This window comes from Ictidomys tridecemlineatus, chromosome 5, assembly GCF_052094955.1.
Source record: "Ictidomys tridecemlineatus isolate mIctTri1 chromosome 5, mIctTri1.hap1, whole genome shotgun sequence".
Classification (NCBI taxonomy): Eukaryota; Metazoa; Chordata; class Mammalia; order Rodentia; family Sciuridae; genus Ictidomys; species Ictidomys tridecemlineatus.
This window is the reverse complement of record NC_135481.1, coordinates 63,907,081-63,923,407: the sequence shown is the minus strand read 5'-3', so window position 1 is coordinate 63,923,407 and position 16,327 is coordinate 63,907,081. Positions and strand designations below refer to the sequence as shown.

General features: G+C 50.5%; 1 protein-coding gene and 1 long non-coding RNA gene across 5 annotated transcripts in view; both read right to left on the bottom strand.

Annotated features, from left to right (window-relative positions):
- Positions 1 to 16,327, bottom strand: part of Galnt16 (polypeptide N-acetylgalactosaminyltransferase 16) — a 113,603-nt gene that overhangs the window by 26,874 nt on the left and 70,402 nt on the right. For 2 of the 4 annotated variants that reach the window (XM_013357525.4, XM_040276356.2), the window contains exons 12-16: positions 14,885 to 14,977; positions 13,371 to 13,454; positions 8,885 to 9,026; positions 8,132 to 8,257; positions 1,036 to 3,396 (exon numbers count right to left, since the gene is read on the bottom strand). In XM_013357525.4, the coding sequence (XP_013212979.2) occupies positions 3,259 to 3,396; positions 8,132 to 8,257; positions 8,885 to 9,026; positions 13,371 to 13,454; positions 14,885 to 14,977 (583 nt within the window). In that variant the 3' untranslated portion in view covers positions 1,036 to 3,258. Of the gene's footprint in view, positions 1 to 1,035; positions 3,397 to 3,441; positions 5,224 to 8,131; positions 8,258 to 8,884; positions 9,027 to 13,370; positions 13,455 to 14,884; positions 14,978 to 16,327 lie in introns of those variants that run through there. The other 2 variants (XM_040276357.2, XM_078050120.1) reach the window with 2 other exon arrangements.
- LOC144377826 (uncharacterized) lies at positions 9,855 to 13,364 on the bottom strand. Its single transcript, XR_013439001.1, has 2 exons — positions 12,010 to 13,364; positions 9,855 to 11,907 (listed from the first exon to the last, which is right to left on the bottom strand). It is a non-coding gene; the product is annotated as an uncharacterized LOC144377826 (long non-coding RNA).

The window sequence follows — 16,327 nt, the reverse complement described above, 5'->3', positions numbered from 1 at the left end:
AGGGCTTTCATGGATTCCTCTAGAGGCTGGCTAAAGGTTGACAGCCTCCGTTTCCAGGAAGAAAAAGAGGTGGGAGGGAAAAGTGGGTCTCTGGAGAGGCAGACTGACTCAGGAGAAGCCAGCACCAGAGCCCCTCAAGGCTGGGAGCCACAATGGATGGAGAGTGGAGAGCTGACCCACCCTGGCCAGGAGGTGACCCGAGAGGGTGCTGGGCAACCAGCGGGACAAATAGAAGGAAGGATGAATGGAGATCGCAGCCAGGAGCTTCTGCTGTGACACGTCTCCTAAGTCCAGACCAAACTGGATGCTGTAGCCAAGTTGCACACTGCGGCCAGCTGGAGCTTTGCTCCAGGCCCCTCGGGTCCATGGGTCAGAAGTTCTGGGATCTATGGGTCAGCGGTCCTGAGGTAAATAGGGGCAGGGGAGGAAATGGCCAGGTCCAGGGGAGTTAGTGGCGCCTGGCCTGCCCACAGCAGTTCACGTGTGCACTGAAGCAGCGTTTATTTTTACCTAGGTCGACTCAGCTTCTGATCAGACATGGTGGGGGTTTCCAATTGGTTTCCATGGAAACGTTATGCAGAACATCTGCTACCTGATCAAGCAAGCCTAGGCTGGCATGACTCTTTCTAGAATCATTGTGCCATTTTTTTTACCAGGAATAATGTCCTGCCTGAGTGACTTCTTGTGTGGTAGAGGAGGGGAAGGGCAGCTCAGAGGGGCCATAGCTGGCTCCTAAGAAAGCAGAGAAGGTCTGTTAAAGTGAGCGTGGTGGTAGGGCCACTTACATTTGGAGAAGCCCTTGGCTTTCCATTTCCAAGTCCCATAGTGTCCCACAGTGAAGCCTGAACTGAGCCGGTCCCTGGGATCGGGTCCCAGGCCTGCCCCAGGAGCAGGGCACCTGTTGGCTCTCCTGAGAGAGGCTGGCTTAGCTGCAGGAGAGGGTTAGACTGGAGCATGTTTGGTTTCACTCGGGCCCCAACTTTCCCTGAGCAGGGGAAGGGGGCACTGCGTCAGAGAGGAAGGCACACGTGCAGGTGAACATGTAAGAAGTGGTTTTATTCCAGGTGTGTGTTTCATAAAGACAATGTCCTCAAGGACAGCTAGTGGCACATGCTTTGGTCAAGAAGAGAAAAAGCAAAAACAGAGTGGGCCAAGTCCCCACCCAGGACAGCTGAGGAGTCCAGAGCCTGGCTGACCATGGAAACGAGGGCGAGACCCTCTGAAAGGCCCTCTGAGCAGCAGTCCTTACATTCAAGAGCTCATGCTCCCAGTCCCCAAGGGCCACGCCTGAACATGGCCTAGGCTCTAGGTTCTATTCTAGCCCGGCCTGCAGCAGGAGCTTCCTGGATTCTATTCTAGCCCGCAGCAGGAGCTTCCTGGATGAACAGGGGATCTGAAGCCAGGCTCACAAATGGCGGTGGATGAAACTCCACATCAGAGAATGGGAGAAGTGTGGCCACTGAGGCAAAGGACCCCCACACTGTGAGTCCAGGGGTGCACTTATACCTGCTGAGAGTGCTGGCGAGAGCCAGGAGGCAAGAGGACACTGCTGGAGAACCCTCCAGAGTGGGTGCTGGGGACCATGAACACTTGGCATCCAACCCCAAGGGCCACGTGGAGGGAACAGGGTGATGGCAGTTTGGGTGCAGCAGGGAGGAAGGTTGGGAGAGGGGAGCTGCAGGTCAAATAGCTCCAATCCAGAGAAGAGGCCTAGACCCTTTGAGATCAGGGACCTCTTTAAGAAGCCAGGGAAATCCTCTTTTCCTGGGTCACTCTCCCCAGGAAGATGCGCGCACACACACACACACACACACACACACACACACACACGCACGCACAAACACACACCATTTGAGGGACAATTTCTGGAAATTCCTAGACCTTCTGGAATGCATGAACTCTCTAGAGTGTGGCTCTTTTCTATGAAAGACTGGGTGCTCCTGAGGTAGGAGCATGTGCCCCAGGCTGTTTGCTTTGGGAAGGAGACCCCAGGGGTCCTGGTACCAACAGATCATACTGCCCAAGCCAGTGGTTGGGGTCAGGTGCTTGAGGGAACAGCAGGAAGAATCCCAAGACAAGGCCATGGGGGAACTGGGAATTCTCCACAGCCAGTCTCCTGGCCAAGTGCAATGGCTGACCTTTCAAGGGAATCCCTCCTATAAGTAGAAGGAACTGAGAGTGCAGTTTAGCCAGGTGACTAGCCCCTTGTGACTCAGGGGGTGTTCATACTCCAAAAGGAAGTCACATTCTTATCGGCCACCCTGACCCATGATGCAGTATTTACAGAGACAAAGACCTTGAGAAAGCAGGGTTCAAAACCACAAACGAGGGTGGGGTTGCTCAAGGGTGCATGACATCTGCCCGTTTCCCCACTGGGCCCAGGCGGGGGACAGGGCTCCAGCTGGTCATGATGGCCCAAGAGAGAGGTCTCAGCCTGACACGTGGCCAAACAGAAGTGGAGTCTGTTTAATAAGCTGCACCCAAAGTCTGCCCTTAAAGATCTCTCTGCAGCCTCCTGCTAGATCAGCATTAAGGCTGGAGGCACGTGTGCGGCTCAGGCCTAGGGACTGGTGAAGGTGGGGCAGGACGGCACCTGGGAAAGAGACGTTGGTCTTCTGTTGCTTTGCTGCTCCTCCATCCATGGTCTCCTGCAAAGTCTCCGCCCTTTGCTCCCAGGATCCCAAGCCTCCCACACCCAACCCCTGGGTCTGGCATTTCTCAGGGCCCCTAACTTCTCAGCTCCTTCCAGTTCTCTACCTGCCCCTACAGGTGGCCTCTCTCCTCTCTGTCCCTCTTTTCCCAGCCTTAAGCCTCTCTACAGGCTGCCCACTTTCTCCTCTCAGGCTGTCCCCACTAGCAGGCCCCATGTCCCCCACTGGGTCTCTCTGAGGGCCTCTGTCCTTTGCACCCCCAGGCAACAGGGGGATCTTCCACACACCACTGTTTGAGCCCCATGTAGGGCCAAGGGAGAAGACAAAAGGCCAGGGACACTTGCCAAGTCCCAAGCCAGCAACAGTCTGGCACCCTGACCGTCTCCTCTCCCAGGGCAAGGCCAGGGAGGCATAAAGGACACTGGGTGTGCCCCTGTGCGCCCTCCCTGGAGCGAGCTTTGGAGTAATGTGTGTCGTGGCAGGGTGTTTGCTGATGACTCCGGCAGAGATGTGAGGAGATGGAAACGGCCCGCTTGACACTCCCACCCCAACCCCCTTCCGGTCCCAAAGTCTCATGCAAAAGGTACAAGAGGCCCTGGGGCTACAGTCATGTATGTGGCAGCAGCTGCCACTGCTGGGCCTGGGCGTCAGCCTGGCACTTGCTGGTCACCAGCTGGGCAGGCTTCGTCTCCAGGCAGAGGCCGCTGACTGAATGCTGGATGAAAGATCCTTTTCTCCTCCATTTCTGGGAGGGAGAGAGATGAGAAGGAGGGACATGAGAAAGCAATGATTAGAAATAATAATAATGTACCTTCACCTCCCTCATCCCCCCATTTAAAACAGACTGCATGTCCCTTATGTCAGTGGCTGCCCATCCTGCCAAGCTCACAGTCCTGGCGGCAGGGCTGTCCTCTGGCTGCACGGACCCTACTTAGTGCCACCTCAGCATCCAGTCCTCCCTATTGTAGCTGCTGCCTCTTCCTCTTTCTCCCCCTGCAGACTGTGTGTGCCTTGGGAATCAAGTCCTTAACTACTGAGCCACATCCCCAGCTGCTGTCTGGACCAGGGAGACAGTGCAGATGCCCACGGGCAGAGTCCAGCTCAGAGATGTATTTTGTTTGGACAGTACATCATTCATTTGAAATTTTGCTTAGTTACTACATACAAATCTGCATGTTGAGCTTCTATCTGGACATTGGGCCCAATTTCTTAAATGGCATCAGTTGGCGGGCTGAGGACTTGCCTTCTCTCTGCTCCCAATGGGGCTTTTGTTCTCCAGTTTGTCATAGTCCCTGCCTGGTTCTCTAGGGACCTGGGCTTCCTCAGGATTTAAGTTTGTGAGTCTTGGCCTAGGTGAATTTCCTATTTCTGTGAATAAGATTTCTTCTTCCTGCAGCCTGAATTCTGACCCAGCCTATAACCATGAGGCTGATGACTGGACGCCATCTTTACAGGCATGGCACATCGAGCGGGACGACAGGGGTACTTGAGGTCCCCTATTGCACTTTTGGGTGACTTCCTCTCCCAGCTGAGATAAGCAGGGAAGAATTTTTGCTGTAGAGCATTTTAGAAAGGCCTGCATAAAGCATGGAGTGTTGTCTGGAACATGGAGAAGAGGGGGTGAGAGACCCAGATTTCAAGGATCAGGGAAGACAGAATAGTGGGACAGGTATATTTTTGGTTTCTCTCCTGTTTCCCTTCCATGCTACTATCTCTCCTCCTCTTCTTCTTCTTCTTTTTTTTTTTTTTTTTAAATACTAGGGATTGAGCCCAAGGATGCTTAACTACTGAGCCACATCCCCAGCCCTTTTTTATATTTTATTTAGAGACAGGGTCTCGGTGAGTTGTTAAGTGCCTTGCTAAGTCGCTGAAGCTGGCTTTGAACTCTTGGTTCTCCTGCCCCAGCCTCCCGAGCCACTGGGGTTACAAGCATGCGCCACTGCGCCCAGCTCTCCCCTCTTCTTATATCCACCTAGTCCTTGAGAAGAGGTGGGAAGGCTCAGGACCACAGTTCTGAGGGAGTGGGTCCATGTTCTCACTGAGCAGCTAGGAGGAGAGGGATCCCCTGCACCAAGCCATGGGGCCAGAGCTAGAGCTGGAGAGGGATGTGGGGTGAGTAAGGTGAAAGGCGGGGGCTGCAGAGCCTGGGTTTCCCTGGGTTTCCCTTGAGGCTGTGAGGGGCCAGATTGAGAGCCAGCCTCTCTAGGTCTAGGTGGCCCCAGCTACAAGCCTAAAGGTCAAAGGCCAGTGGGAGCAGCCTGTGGCCCCCTGCGGTTCACAGCGTGCTATGGCTTCAGAGTTCCTCACATTCAACTCACAGCAGCCAGACCTCCCCCAATGCCCATCTGGGGGCAGTGTGGCCATCCTCTCCCCAGGAGATCTCACTGGCCATACCTCAGGGTGGCAGGGCTGTCCTCTGGCTGCACGGACCCTACTTAGTGCCACCTCAGCATCCAGTCCTTCCTATTGTAGCTGCTGCCTCCTCCTCTTTCTTCTCTTCCAGACTGTGTGTGCCTTGGGAGTCAAGTCCACGCCCCTTCCATCCCCGTGGCCGGCATGATCTGTACATTCCCTGGCCCAAATTAAGCACTCAGTGCAGCTTTGTGATAAATGAATGAATCACCCAGTCATCAGGAGGGGCTCCCCAACTGGCAGGACTCTTCACTTCCCACCTGCTACCAGGTAGTTTCAGGACCTCCTGGCCACTCAACTCTGGGGCTGGCCAGAGAAACAGTATCAAGTCACAGCACTTAATCTGCATAGTCTCTGTGCAGTTCCTTCCAGGGCAGGCAGAGAAGGCAGGCCCTCATTCTGTAAGTGAGGAGCCAGTCTCAGGGAGATGTGAGGAGTGCAGAAGCTGGGACTGCTGACACCATTGACCCCCGTCTAATGCATAGGAGCCTGGCTGGTACCTTATAGCCATCCAACTGGCCTAAGGGGGACAAGGGGAAAAGGCCAGATTCCAGAGGCTTTGGCAGTGGGAGAGCTGCTTATGCTGTCCTCCCGGAAGGGGTGGGGCATAGGCGTCCAGAGTGCTTGGACACCTGGCAGGACTCATAGGAGCAGAATGAATGGGCCCAGGAGAATCCTCTAAGCCCTGCTGGCTGGGTCAGCACAAAGGAGAAAACAATGCTTCAGCCCCAGAGAAGTATCTGAGTGCAGGCTGCCGGACACTTATCAGGTCTGTCCTCAACAAGGAGAGGGTGGGCGTGGCTCAGGCTTTCCCTTCATGGAGGTCCCGGCTCCAGGTGAAGGGCAGACTGTGCACCAGCTCTGCTGCTGGGCTGGGCAGAGGATGAGCAGCTCAGGATAGAAAGGATAAGCTGCATCCCTCAGTCAGAAAGCACTCAGAAGCCTGGCCCCGTAGGTTAGTGCACATCTAAGATCATAGCCACCTGGGGGGCTGAGATATCACAAGTTGGAGGCCAGCCTCAGCATTTTAGTGAGGTTCTAAGCAATTTAGTGAGACCCAGTCTCAAAAATAAATAAAAAGAGCTGGCCATGTAGCTCAATGATAAACTGTCCCTGGGCTCGATTCGCAGGACCAAAAGGGGAAAAAAGTAGTTCAGCATGAGGGCTGGGGTTGGGGCTCAGTGGTAACGCGCTTGCCTAGCATGCAGGAGGCACTGGGTTCCATTCTCAGCACCACATACAAATAAATAAAATAAAGGTCCATCACCAACTAATATATATATATATATATATATACAAACTGTTTAGCAGGTCACAGATCTGAGACACCCCCCCCCCCACACACACACACCCAGACTGGAGGGAGAGGACCCAGCTGCTTTTCCAGAATGGAATAGCAGACTCCCAGTCGTCCCTGACCAGCTGACCCTGGTAAGAAGAAGAGGGGAGGGTGGAGAAGTCTGCAGGCAGAAGGAGAAAGCCAGCCCTCCTCCCTCGTCTGTACTTAGGCGGCCAGCCCAGGGAGCATGCCAGGAGGGTGGCGGGAAGCACTGCAGTAGCCTCAGGTCTTGAGTGCCCTCCCCAGGGAGCAGGCAGCACCTCCAGGCAGGAAGAGAACAGCATAGAAGGGAGCTGGTCTGGCCCCAGAAACCTGGCCTCCACTTCTCCCCAGACACTGCTGTGTGCCCTGAGCAAGTGACTTCAGCACTCCAAGCCATCAGTTTCTCCCTGGATAGGTAGGCCAGCCTCCTCCCAGGACTCAAGGAGTTAGTGTGGGTGAGAGTAGATATGGGAGGCTGGTCAGGTCTCAGTTTCCCCAGTCAGCAATCAAGAAATACTTACTGGGCACCTACTATGTGCTGGCTTAAGACTATTGGCTTAGAAGTCACACTGGCCAAGGTTTAAATCCTAGGCTTCGCAGATGTGGGATCTGACTGCCTGTAATCAGCAAGCCTTGCTTTACTACCTATCAAATGAGGCAGTACTGGAAGCACCTCATTAGATAGCTTGGAAGATCAGACGTGGTGATCTATGTAAAACTCCTAACACAGGCTGGCAGTGAGCTGACATTTGCACTGTGTGGTTGTCAGGGACCAGGGATACAGTATGAACAAGACAAACTTCCTGCCTTCAGACCTGCAGGACTAACATTAACCAAATACCTAAAGAAGCATTTCCTCAAGGAACCACCATTCGACCCAGCTATCCCACTCCTTGGTTTATACTCAAAAGGACTTAAAATCAGCATATTATAGCTACCTCAAGGTTTATAGCAGCTCCACTCATGACTGGAACCAACCTAGGTGCTCTTCAATAGATGAATGGACAAGAAAAATGTGGAATATATACACAATGGAATATTACTCAGCCATAAATAAGAATGAAATTATGGCATTTCCTGGTAAATGAATGGAGCCAGAGAATGTCATACTAAGTGAAATAAGCCAATCCCAAAGAACCAAAGGCCCAAAGGTTTCTCTGATATGTGAATGCTAACTCACAATAAGGGTGAGGGAGCCAGGAGCTAGGGAAGAATAGAGTTACTTTAGGTAGAGGGGAGTGAAGGGAGGGGAGGGGTATGGGAATAGGAAGAATAGTAGAATGAATCAGACATTATAACCCTATGTGCATGATCGATGTGATTCTATATCATGTACAACCAGAAAAATGACAAGTTACACTCCATTTATATATGATGTATCATAATGCATTCTACTGTCATGTATAATTAATTAAAACAAATAAAAATTTTTTTTAAAAAAAGAAGCTTTTTGGGGGGCTGGGATTGTGGCTCAGAAGAAGAGCCTTGTCTCACATGCATGAGGCACTGGGTTCGATCCTCAGCACCACATAAAAATAAAATAAAGATATTGTGTCCACTATAACTAAAAAATAAATATTTAAAAAAGAAGCTTTTCCTCATAGGCAAAATAATAGGCTGGACCCAGTGGTTGACTTGGTTCCTCTGGAGGCGTCTCTGAGACTATAGACTTCTGCCAAGGTCTGCCACACACACTGCACGTCCCCCTGGGGCTGCTGGCCATCTGTGCCCAGGAGTGGAGACTTACCTGCTTGCTTTCTCTTGAATTGCACACCTGCAGTATGACTGGGGACCCGGGAGAGGACATTAAGGTGGAGGTGGCAGCCAGGCACTTCCCCTGCTGCTGGATGAGATGGTCACTGAATAGCCATGCCTGTAAGACAAGGGAAGGACAGTTCTAGATGGCCAGATGGGCAGACAGGTGATAAAGCAAATACAATGTGTATTTTTGTAGAATATTTTTACAAATGATTGTAGAAGCTGGAAGTGGGTGTACGGGTATTTATGGGGGGGGCTGTATTTTTCTGTATGTTTGAAATTTTTCATAATCAAATACTGAGGTGAGGAAGCTCAGCTGGAGCTGGCCAGAGAGAAACCAAGGAAATACCAAGGGACCCAGAGGATGGAGGTTAATAGGACATGGAGCCAGGCAGCCAGGGAGCTGGTCCACGCTGGGGTCTCATGACCTGCTCTAGTGTTGATGTGGATGTGACACTCATGTTCACTCGTGTGCTCAGTTCTGGGGCCTGCTGCTCATCACATAGCTGTGACCCAGGAGAGAAGGGGCCTCTCACAGCCTTTCTCCCCCTGCAAGTGTGTGGCACACAGAGGGCTAAGAAGACGCGTCAGGAGCACTGTGAAGACCCTGGGAAGGAGGGTGTGTGGAGGGTGTAGCTAGACAGGATGAGAATGGGTCCAGGGAAGTTGACCCTATTGATGGTCAATGCCCCTGGCTCCTGTCCCACTCCCAGATCTGACCCCGAGGCCCTTCCCAGCTTACCTGGGCTGGTGGGGGATTCTTGGCAGACCCTCTGCAGATCCCCATTCCAAGCAAGAAGTCCCCAGCTGTGTTCTGGCCCTGGGATTCTAAGCAATTAACCCCCTGCTTAATAATGCCAGGAAGTACTTCCTTCACCGGGACACTGAGGAAAAAGACAGCCGTCAGCCTGGTCCTCTGCCCTCCCCAGCCTACCCATGCCCTCTGGCAGAGGGCAGTACCCAGGCCCACTATGACCTTCAGTCCTGGCCAGCAGTGGGGGGGGGAGGGACAGGGACAGCCTTGGTCCCAGTGTTTCCCAGGATTCCCTGAAGGACAGGTCTGAGAAGAGGACCCTGGCAGGAGAGAGCTCAGACTGGAACACAGGACCTGGAAACAGGGAGAGGCTGGGGCCTAAATGTGGGACTAACAACCATGTCAAAATGATAAGGAAAGGGTGATTTTGAAGAGGCAAACTTAAAACACACAGATATGAAAGTGTGTTCAATCTCACTAAGGATCAAAGAAATACATAATAGATGGTCACCATTATGTTCTCCATATAGACTTATACATGCACATACAGGCATGTGTATATTTAACGACAATGCCCAGTGTTGGCAAGAGGATGTGAGATTGACTCTTCTCATACCCCACCAGTGAGCGCATGTTGGGAGGGTAGTGTGGTATTATGATTCAAAGCCCTCAAAAATGTGCATACCTCTGACCTAACAATGTCACTTCAAGGAATTTATCCTAGGGAAATAATTAAAGATGTGTTAAAAGATATTCATCTCAGAATGGTTGATACTGAGAACACTGGAAATTCCTAGTTGTCCAACAATAGGGGCTGGGCTAAATAAATTCTGATTTATCCACAGGTTAGAAAATCCTGCAGCCATTATAAATGACTTTGTGAAAGACTACCTGGTAATCTGCAAAAAATATTCATAGCATACTATCAAGTTAAACAAGCATATTGCAAAATATTACATTATTAAAACTTTTTAAACATTTTTTTAGTTGCAGATAGACACAATACCTTTAATTAATTAATTTATTTTTATGTGGTACTAAGGATCGAACCCAGGGCCTCACAAGTGCTAGGCAAGTGCTCTACCACTGAGCTACAACCCCAGCCCCTATTAAGACATTTTATATGCCCAGGAAATGCTTAAACACACACACTGACACTCTTTGGGTAATGAACCTAGAAGGCTGCTGGCCCCAGCTGGTGTGGTCTTATACATCTAGGTTTAGAAGTTTCTTGGAATTTGGATCCTCCAGGGGGTGATAAGGAACCTGGAGGTTAGAATCTGACCTTTGTCTACTCTTATCTGTCTCCTGGTATCTTTGTCATAGAAAACATGGGCCTGGGGTGGGGTATCTTAACATTTCCAGCATTCTTTGATGTGCACACCTTCCAGGATCTTGACCAAACCAGGGCTTTCTCAGGCTGGCCAGAAGCCTACGGAACCACAGGACCTGGCTCCCAGGGGGTCCTTGTCACGTCCTCTCCCTCCCCCTGCAGCAGCAAGCCTGCCTCCAGACCCTCCTTGAGAGGCTGGGCAGCTCTAGAGCAGCGGTGGCAAACTGCTGGCCTCCGAGCAGAATCTGGCTCTTAGGAATGTTTGTCTGACCTGTTCAGGGTGGTTGTTATTTGATTTTCATTAGTTGGCAATAATTTTTTAATTTAACGTAACAGAAAAATCTGAATTTGGGCTCTCTTGGAAAAAACAGAAAGATCAAGCCTCAACATGCTCATATTCCAACATGACACTCATCCACTGTCTGTGTAGTAGCTGTCCCTGCTGGACCGGGCCTTTGCATCCCAGTTTGCCACAGTCCTCACCATTCCCCATTCCTCATCCCACCCACCTGACTTAGTTACATCACCTGTCTGACCACCATAAGCATCTGAGTTGGCAACCCTCGCTAGGTACAAGGGCTTGGGGGACAAGAGATCCACCCTCTCTGCCTTGTCCAGTGACAATGTGTTAGATTTCCCTCTCTCCAGAGACCAGAGGCCTGCTGAAGCCTCTGTGAGAACTGTGTGGAGGACGGGGCTCTGGAAAGGCTGTGAAGGCTCCAGGGCTTGCTCCTGACCCTCCTGGGCTCTGCTTCTCCCCACGTGCTGCTGCTGAGGGAGGTATGATGGCACATGTAGGGGGCAGCGGGGTGGGGCAGTAAGTGTGGCTTCCCACTCACACTAGCAAAGAAACCCTGAGCTGGACAGCAAGCTCAAGAGCAGGTGCAGCTCCTGATGTCACTCTGTGGCAGTGGTCCTGGGGCAGAGGGGATAGCAGTGATCACCACCTCCCCAGCTGCCTTCCAAAGGACTGAGCTGCCAGGTTTGTTGGTGGCCCTCTTAAGTCAAATGCAAGGCTCACACAATCATTCTTGACAGTCCTGATAAAGGCAATAAATTAGTGGTTGTGGTTTCGGAGGCCAACTGCAGAGGTAGGGACTGGATGGGGATGGAGCTATGGCGGAAGTGCTGCAGGCTTAGGAAAATGAAACCCTTCTCCTCCAGCCTCCTCAGTCTTCCTGTGACTATCTGAGCAACATGGCCAGCTATTAGCCTCCTGGTTTTGGAGGGAAGCTGGCATTGCTGGGGCTGATACATCTCCTTTAAAACCGACAACGGATACACTCCTGGCCTCTCCCTTGGAACTGGGGGTGAGCAACCCAGATAGCAATGAATGACAAAAGCAGTGGAGGCCCTCATGCTCCTCAGTCAACACAGCTGGTGTACTCTCTGCTCTTCACTCTTCACTTGGGATCCACCCAGGATTGGCTTCCTTGGGAGCCTTGGGGATGCCACTGTGGGCGGGGCTGAGGTGTGGAGAGGGAGGACATTTCCAGTTCTCCCAGTCCCTCCCACAGGCTTCCCAGTCCTGCCCCTGGGGCTGTTGTACATGTTGTACAAACCTTCAAAGGTGCTGCTGTGGCTCAAACTGCTGGAATTTCTTGGAAATTGTCTGAAGAGTCACTGTAGTCTTATTACTTTTGAGGCATGCTGTATTTGGGACCTGGGATTGTGTTATCTGACAGGATGTAAAGAAATGTGTCACAGAAGAGACACATTCCATGTGAATGAGCAGAGTCCCCTTAAAAGGAGTCACTTCAGGAAGTTGTTCACTTCTTACATTTTTATAAATTAATGTTCTTCTCTTCACAGCAATTGTCCAGGGAGCTGGGATTATCCAAGCCACCAACTTTCCTTCAAAGGTGCTGCTGTGGCTCAAACTGCTGGAATTTCTTGGAAATTGTCTGAAGAGTCACTGTAGTCTTATTACTTTTGAGGCATGCTGTATTTGGGACCTGGGATTGTGTTATCTGGGTTAATCATCTAGCTTATTCCCTGGGTGTGGCTATGGCCTAACTGTGCCTATTTTCTAGGCATCAACTGTACCCTCCAAGGACAAAGATTTGCCTCTTTCGAGGACACGCAGGCTCTGAGAGGTGGAGTTTTCCAGAGAGCCATGGCAGCGTCTTTGGGAGAGAGCTGGCAGTAGAGGGACAAGCTGTGGAGGGAGGCTGTAACTTAGACATTATGGAGGCACACTGATCCTGCGATTTATTTAGTAAAAAATGGTTATCAAGTGCCTATGTTGTGACAGGCACTATTCTAGGTGCTGGAGGCAGAGCAGTGGCCCAAATAGATCCAAACCTCTGCCCTCCTGGAGTGTACAGCAAGTTGACAACAGAATTAACTGACCAGATATACCCTAGATGCCAATAAGGGCTATGGAGGGAAATCCAGCAGAGAATGCAAGAGGGCAGGCTGCTGCCAGTTTACCGCATTCAGAGAAAATGTCCCGGAGAAGGGGACATTTGAGTCAAGAGCTGAAAAAGGTGAGAAAATGAGTCACTCAGATGGACCAAGACACTGAGAAGGATTTGGAAATAGGAAAAAGGGGGTCCCCAGAGGTCACAGCTGCAATCCTGTTGAGAGTGCACAAGGTTCCCAGGTGAGCACAACCCCAGGACATCACCATTCACATTTTGCTACCTCATACGCTGGAAGAAACATTTGTCTACTTTTTTTCCCCCACAGTCTTGATGATCAGATTCTTGGATGCATAATATTTGTTTAAATCAACGGGATTCACTGAGCCCAGCTGAGACTGAGAATTGTTTCTCCTTGTGCCACAGCAGCAGAGAAGCCTGCAGAGTGACCGTCAACAGCCTTCTGCTGTGGCTGTTGTATTTCCTCAGGATAAATTCCCACAAGGAGGAGGATAGGGCCAAAGGTGCTGAAGGTTTCTGCAGCCTTGACTGCATAATGCAGTGCTGAGAACAATATCCATTTTTAGATCGAAGACACAGTCTGTTAAAAATTCGGTTCCTATCTATCACACCTAATAGATAACTCCTGGCAATGCCCTATCAGTTTCGCCAGGGTCTTGTCCTAAAGATAAACCCTGGCAGCCAGAAGGGGCCAGACCAGGTAGGGAGATCCCCCTGGGCAGCACAGGCCCATGTGCAAGGTGAGGGTTGCACTCACGTGAGCTCAGGGTAGACGTTCTCCAAGTACCAGCGGAAGGACTTGCAGTCCATTTTCTTCCTCTGCTCTATCCGAGTGGCCACACTGAGGGGAAGACAAGGAACCGGGCAAGGTCACTGTGTGGGGAGGAAGCCTGGGAAGGATGGCAGAGACCCCCTCCAGGTCCCCAGAGGTTGGTCCCCTCTTCCTGCCTACTAAGGCGTCAAGGGCGAGAGCCATGGAAACCTGCCCAGTCCAGCCGTGGCCACTTGCCTCCTGTCATCCCCTGACCTGGAAGGTCTCCTGGGTCTCCCTCTTTCCTATCTCAAATCCTGCTTGGAGCTCACCTTTCTGGACAAGCCCAGCTCACAGGTGACCACACTTTGCCCCAGGGTTCTCACTCCTGAGACCTCAGTTAGCACACCACAAACTGGTCCTTATTTTTGCAGAGACTTTGTGAACTAGAAGCTGTCCTCTCCTGCTTTTCAGTTGAGGAGAAACTATCTCAATGTCAAGAAGAGCAGACTTTCTAATCTTTCAGGATCAGAACCATCTGGTGGGTCCCTGAAACACCTCGGTTCAGCTTCCTCACCTGCCTCAGTCACACCGACCACAATGGCCACCAGCTGAGGACCCTCAGTGCCACCTGGCCCGGCCTCAGTTTCTTCTACAGTAAACTGGGGACATGATTACTCACTTGGGAGGTTTTTGTGATAAGAAAATGAATTTAAAGGGACATGAAGCCCAGGATCGTCCTCAGTAGATGATAGTTTCCCATTAAAAAATACATAGTGACATAACTCTTTTTAAATGATAGATATAAATAAATCGAGGGAAGATGATTCATCCATGATTGGTCATTAACAATGTTTTCAAACTTCTCTGACCACAACCTTAAGGAGGAGATAAATATACATCTTACATCGTGATGTAGTGTACCCCGAGTACACCCACAGGCACACACGCAGGTGTGCGCACGCACACAACAGAAATGAGTTTTATAAAACAATACTTACCCTTAATTGCAATCAACTCTGATTTTCTATTCTGGTCTCTACTAATCTAATCTGTGGTGCTTTTCTCTTTCTCTCTTTTTTAATGCTGGTCACGACTCCCTAAATTGATTTTGCAACCCATCTGCATTTTGAAAATGCTTCACTCGACTGTAGTCATAACAGTCCACGACAGGAAAACAGGCTGACAGATCACAATCTGACCGGGGGAGGAGGCAAACCTGAAACACCTTCCACAGACAGCCCCTCCCTAAGAGGCCCCTCTTCCGTGGATGGCACTGCCTTCACAGCAAGCCTTTTCTCACTGTCCCCAGCCCACCCCATGAGGCGCATGCTCTTCAAGGACCAGGGTCTTATCCCTGCATCGTGTACCCTCCCTGGGCCCAGAGGAGCCCAATCAGGGCCCGGTTGCCAGGGAGATCATGAGTGGCTCCCTGGCTGCACACCACTTCCTGTTGCAGGGGCCATGTTGACATGGGTGGAGGGGGACAAGTGGCAGGGAGGCTTGTTGGAGGGGCCCACCTGCCGAAGGCTTTCCCGATGGCCGAGGGCCGGGCCTCGTAGTAGTACTGCTTGTATTCATCCATCCACACCTCTGCTGTGCGCTTGGTGTTCCTAAAAGAGGAAAGAGCAAGTTCACCAGAGAGACAACAGGGGAGGGTTAGGATTAAGATGAGCTCTATATGATTTTTTTTGTTGTTGTTGTTAATTAAAAACATATTTGCTGGGCGCAATAGCACACGCCTGTAATTCCAGCAGCCTGGGAGACTGAGGCAGGAAGATCGTGAGTTCAAAGCCAGCCTCAGTAAAAGTGAGGTACTTAGCAACTCAGTGAGACCCTGTCTCTCAGTAAAATACAAAATAGGGCTGGGGATGTGGCTCAGTGGTCCAATGGCCCTGAGTTCAATCCCCAGTACCAAAACAAGCAAACAAACAAACAAACACATATTAAAGAAAAAAGTTGAGCTCTGTGAGTACAGTCTCGTTGGAGGACAATCTGTCCATATCCATCAGCTTTGACAAGGAAGACTGGGATTAGTATGTGCTGACATGGAAGGACGTTATGACACAGTATTGGGTGGCAGAGAAGCCACTGAAGGATCACATGGCATACCCGATCCACACAGACACAAATTTAACTATGGTGGGTATGTCTCTCTATATACATAAATCGTATACGTGAAGATGTACTTCAAGGTGTGAAATGACAGACCAGCAATCTATTAACAGTAGTTAGTTCTTGTTAAGGGTCTGGAATGAGAGACTATGTACTAGTAATGGTAGTTATTTCCGAATAGACAATCAGGATGCATGGAGAAAGAATGGGTAAAGAGGATTTTTGCTTTTTTCTCTGTAATAGCATAAAAAAATAAATATATAATATCAATGTACATAGTATGCATATTGGTACTGCTTGAGTTTTTACAGTAAACATGCATGACTTTTATGATTATAAAAAATAAAAATAAAAATGGGGTAGGGGAAGCAAACAAAACTCTAGATCACTCATTTTGCTAGACTTGGGTAGCTGCTCCTCTAAGCCCTGCATAAATAAGCATGGCTGTAGAAGGTGGAGACGATGCTCATGACTTCCCCACCATCCCCTGGCCACCCCTATCAGGACAGTGTGTCTTGGGGTGGGCTTCTAGGACTTTGCCCCTTTTCCTAAGACCAAGTGCACCCCGTGGCTGGGGAGAGGGAAGGACAGATGCTTGACTGAGTTATGATCTGGGATACTGGAATCCAGAACCAAGTGAACCTGGGGTTCAGTGAATGGAGGGCAGTAGTTATTTGGTCATTTGGCCAGTTTTCCAAGACTGTCATGGACAAAAGGAGTCAAAACCAGAGAAAACTGGTGGTAACACTCCCAACTTCATCATGGAATCCCAGAATGTCAGACCTGGGAAGGGCAAATAGGAAAACTGAGGGCAGAGAAGGAGGGAGGCAGACCAAAGCCACCTGGTG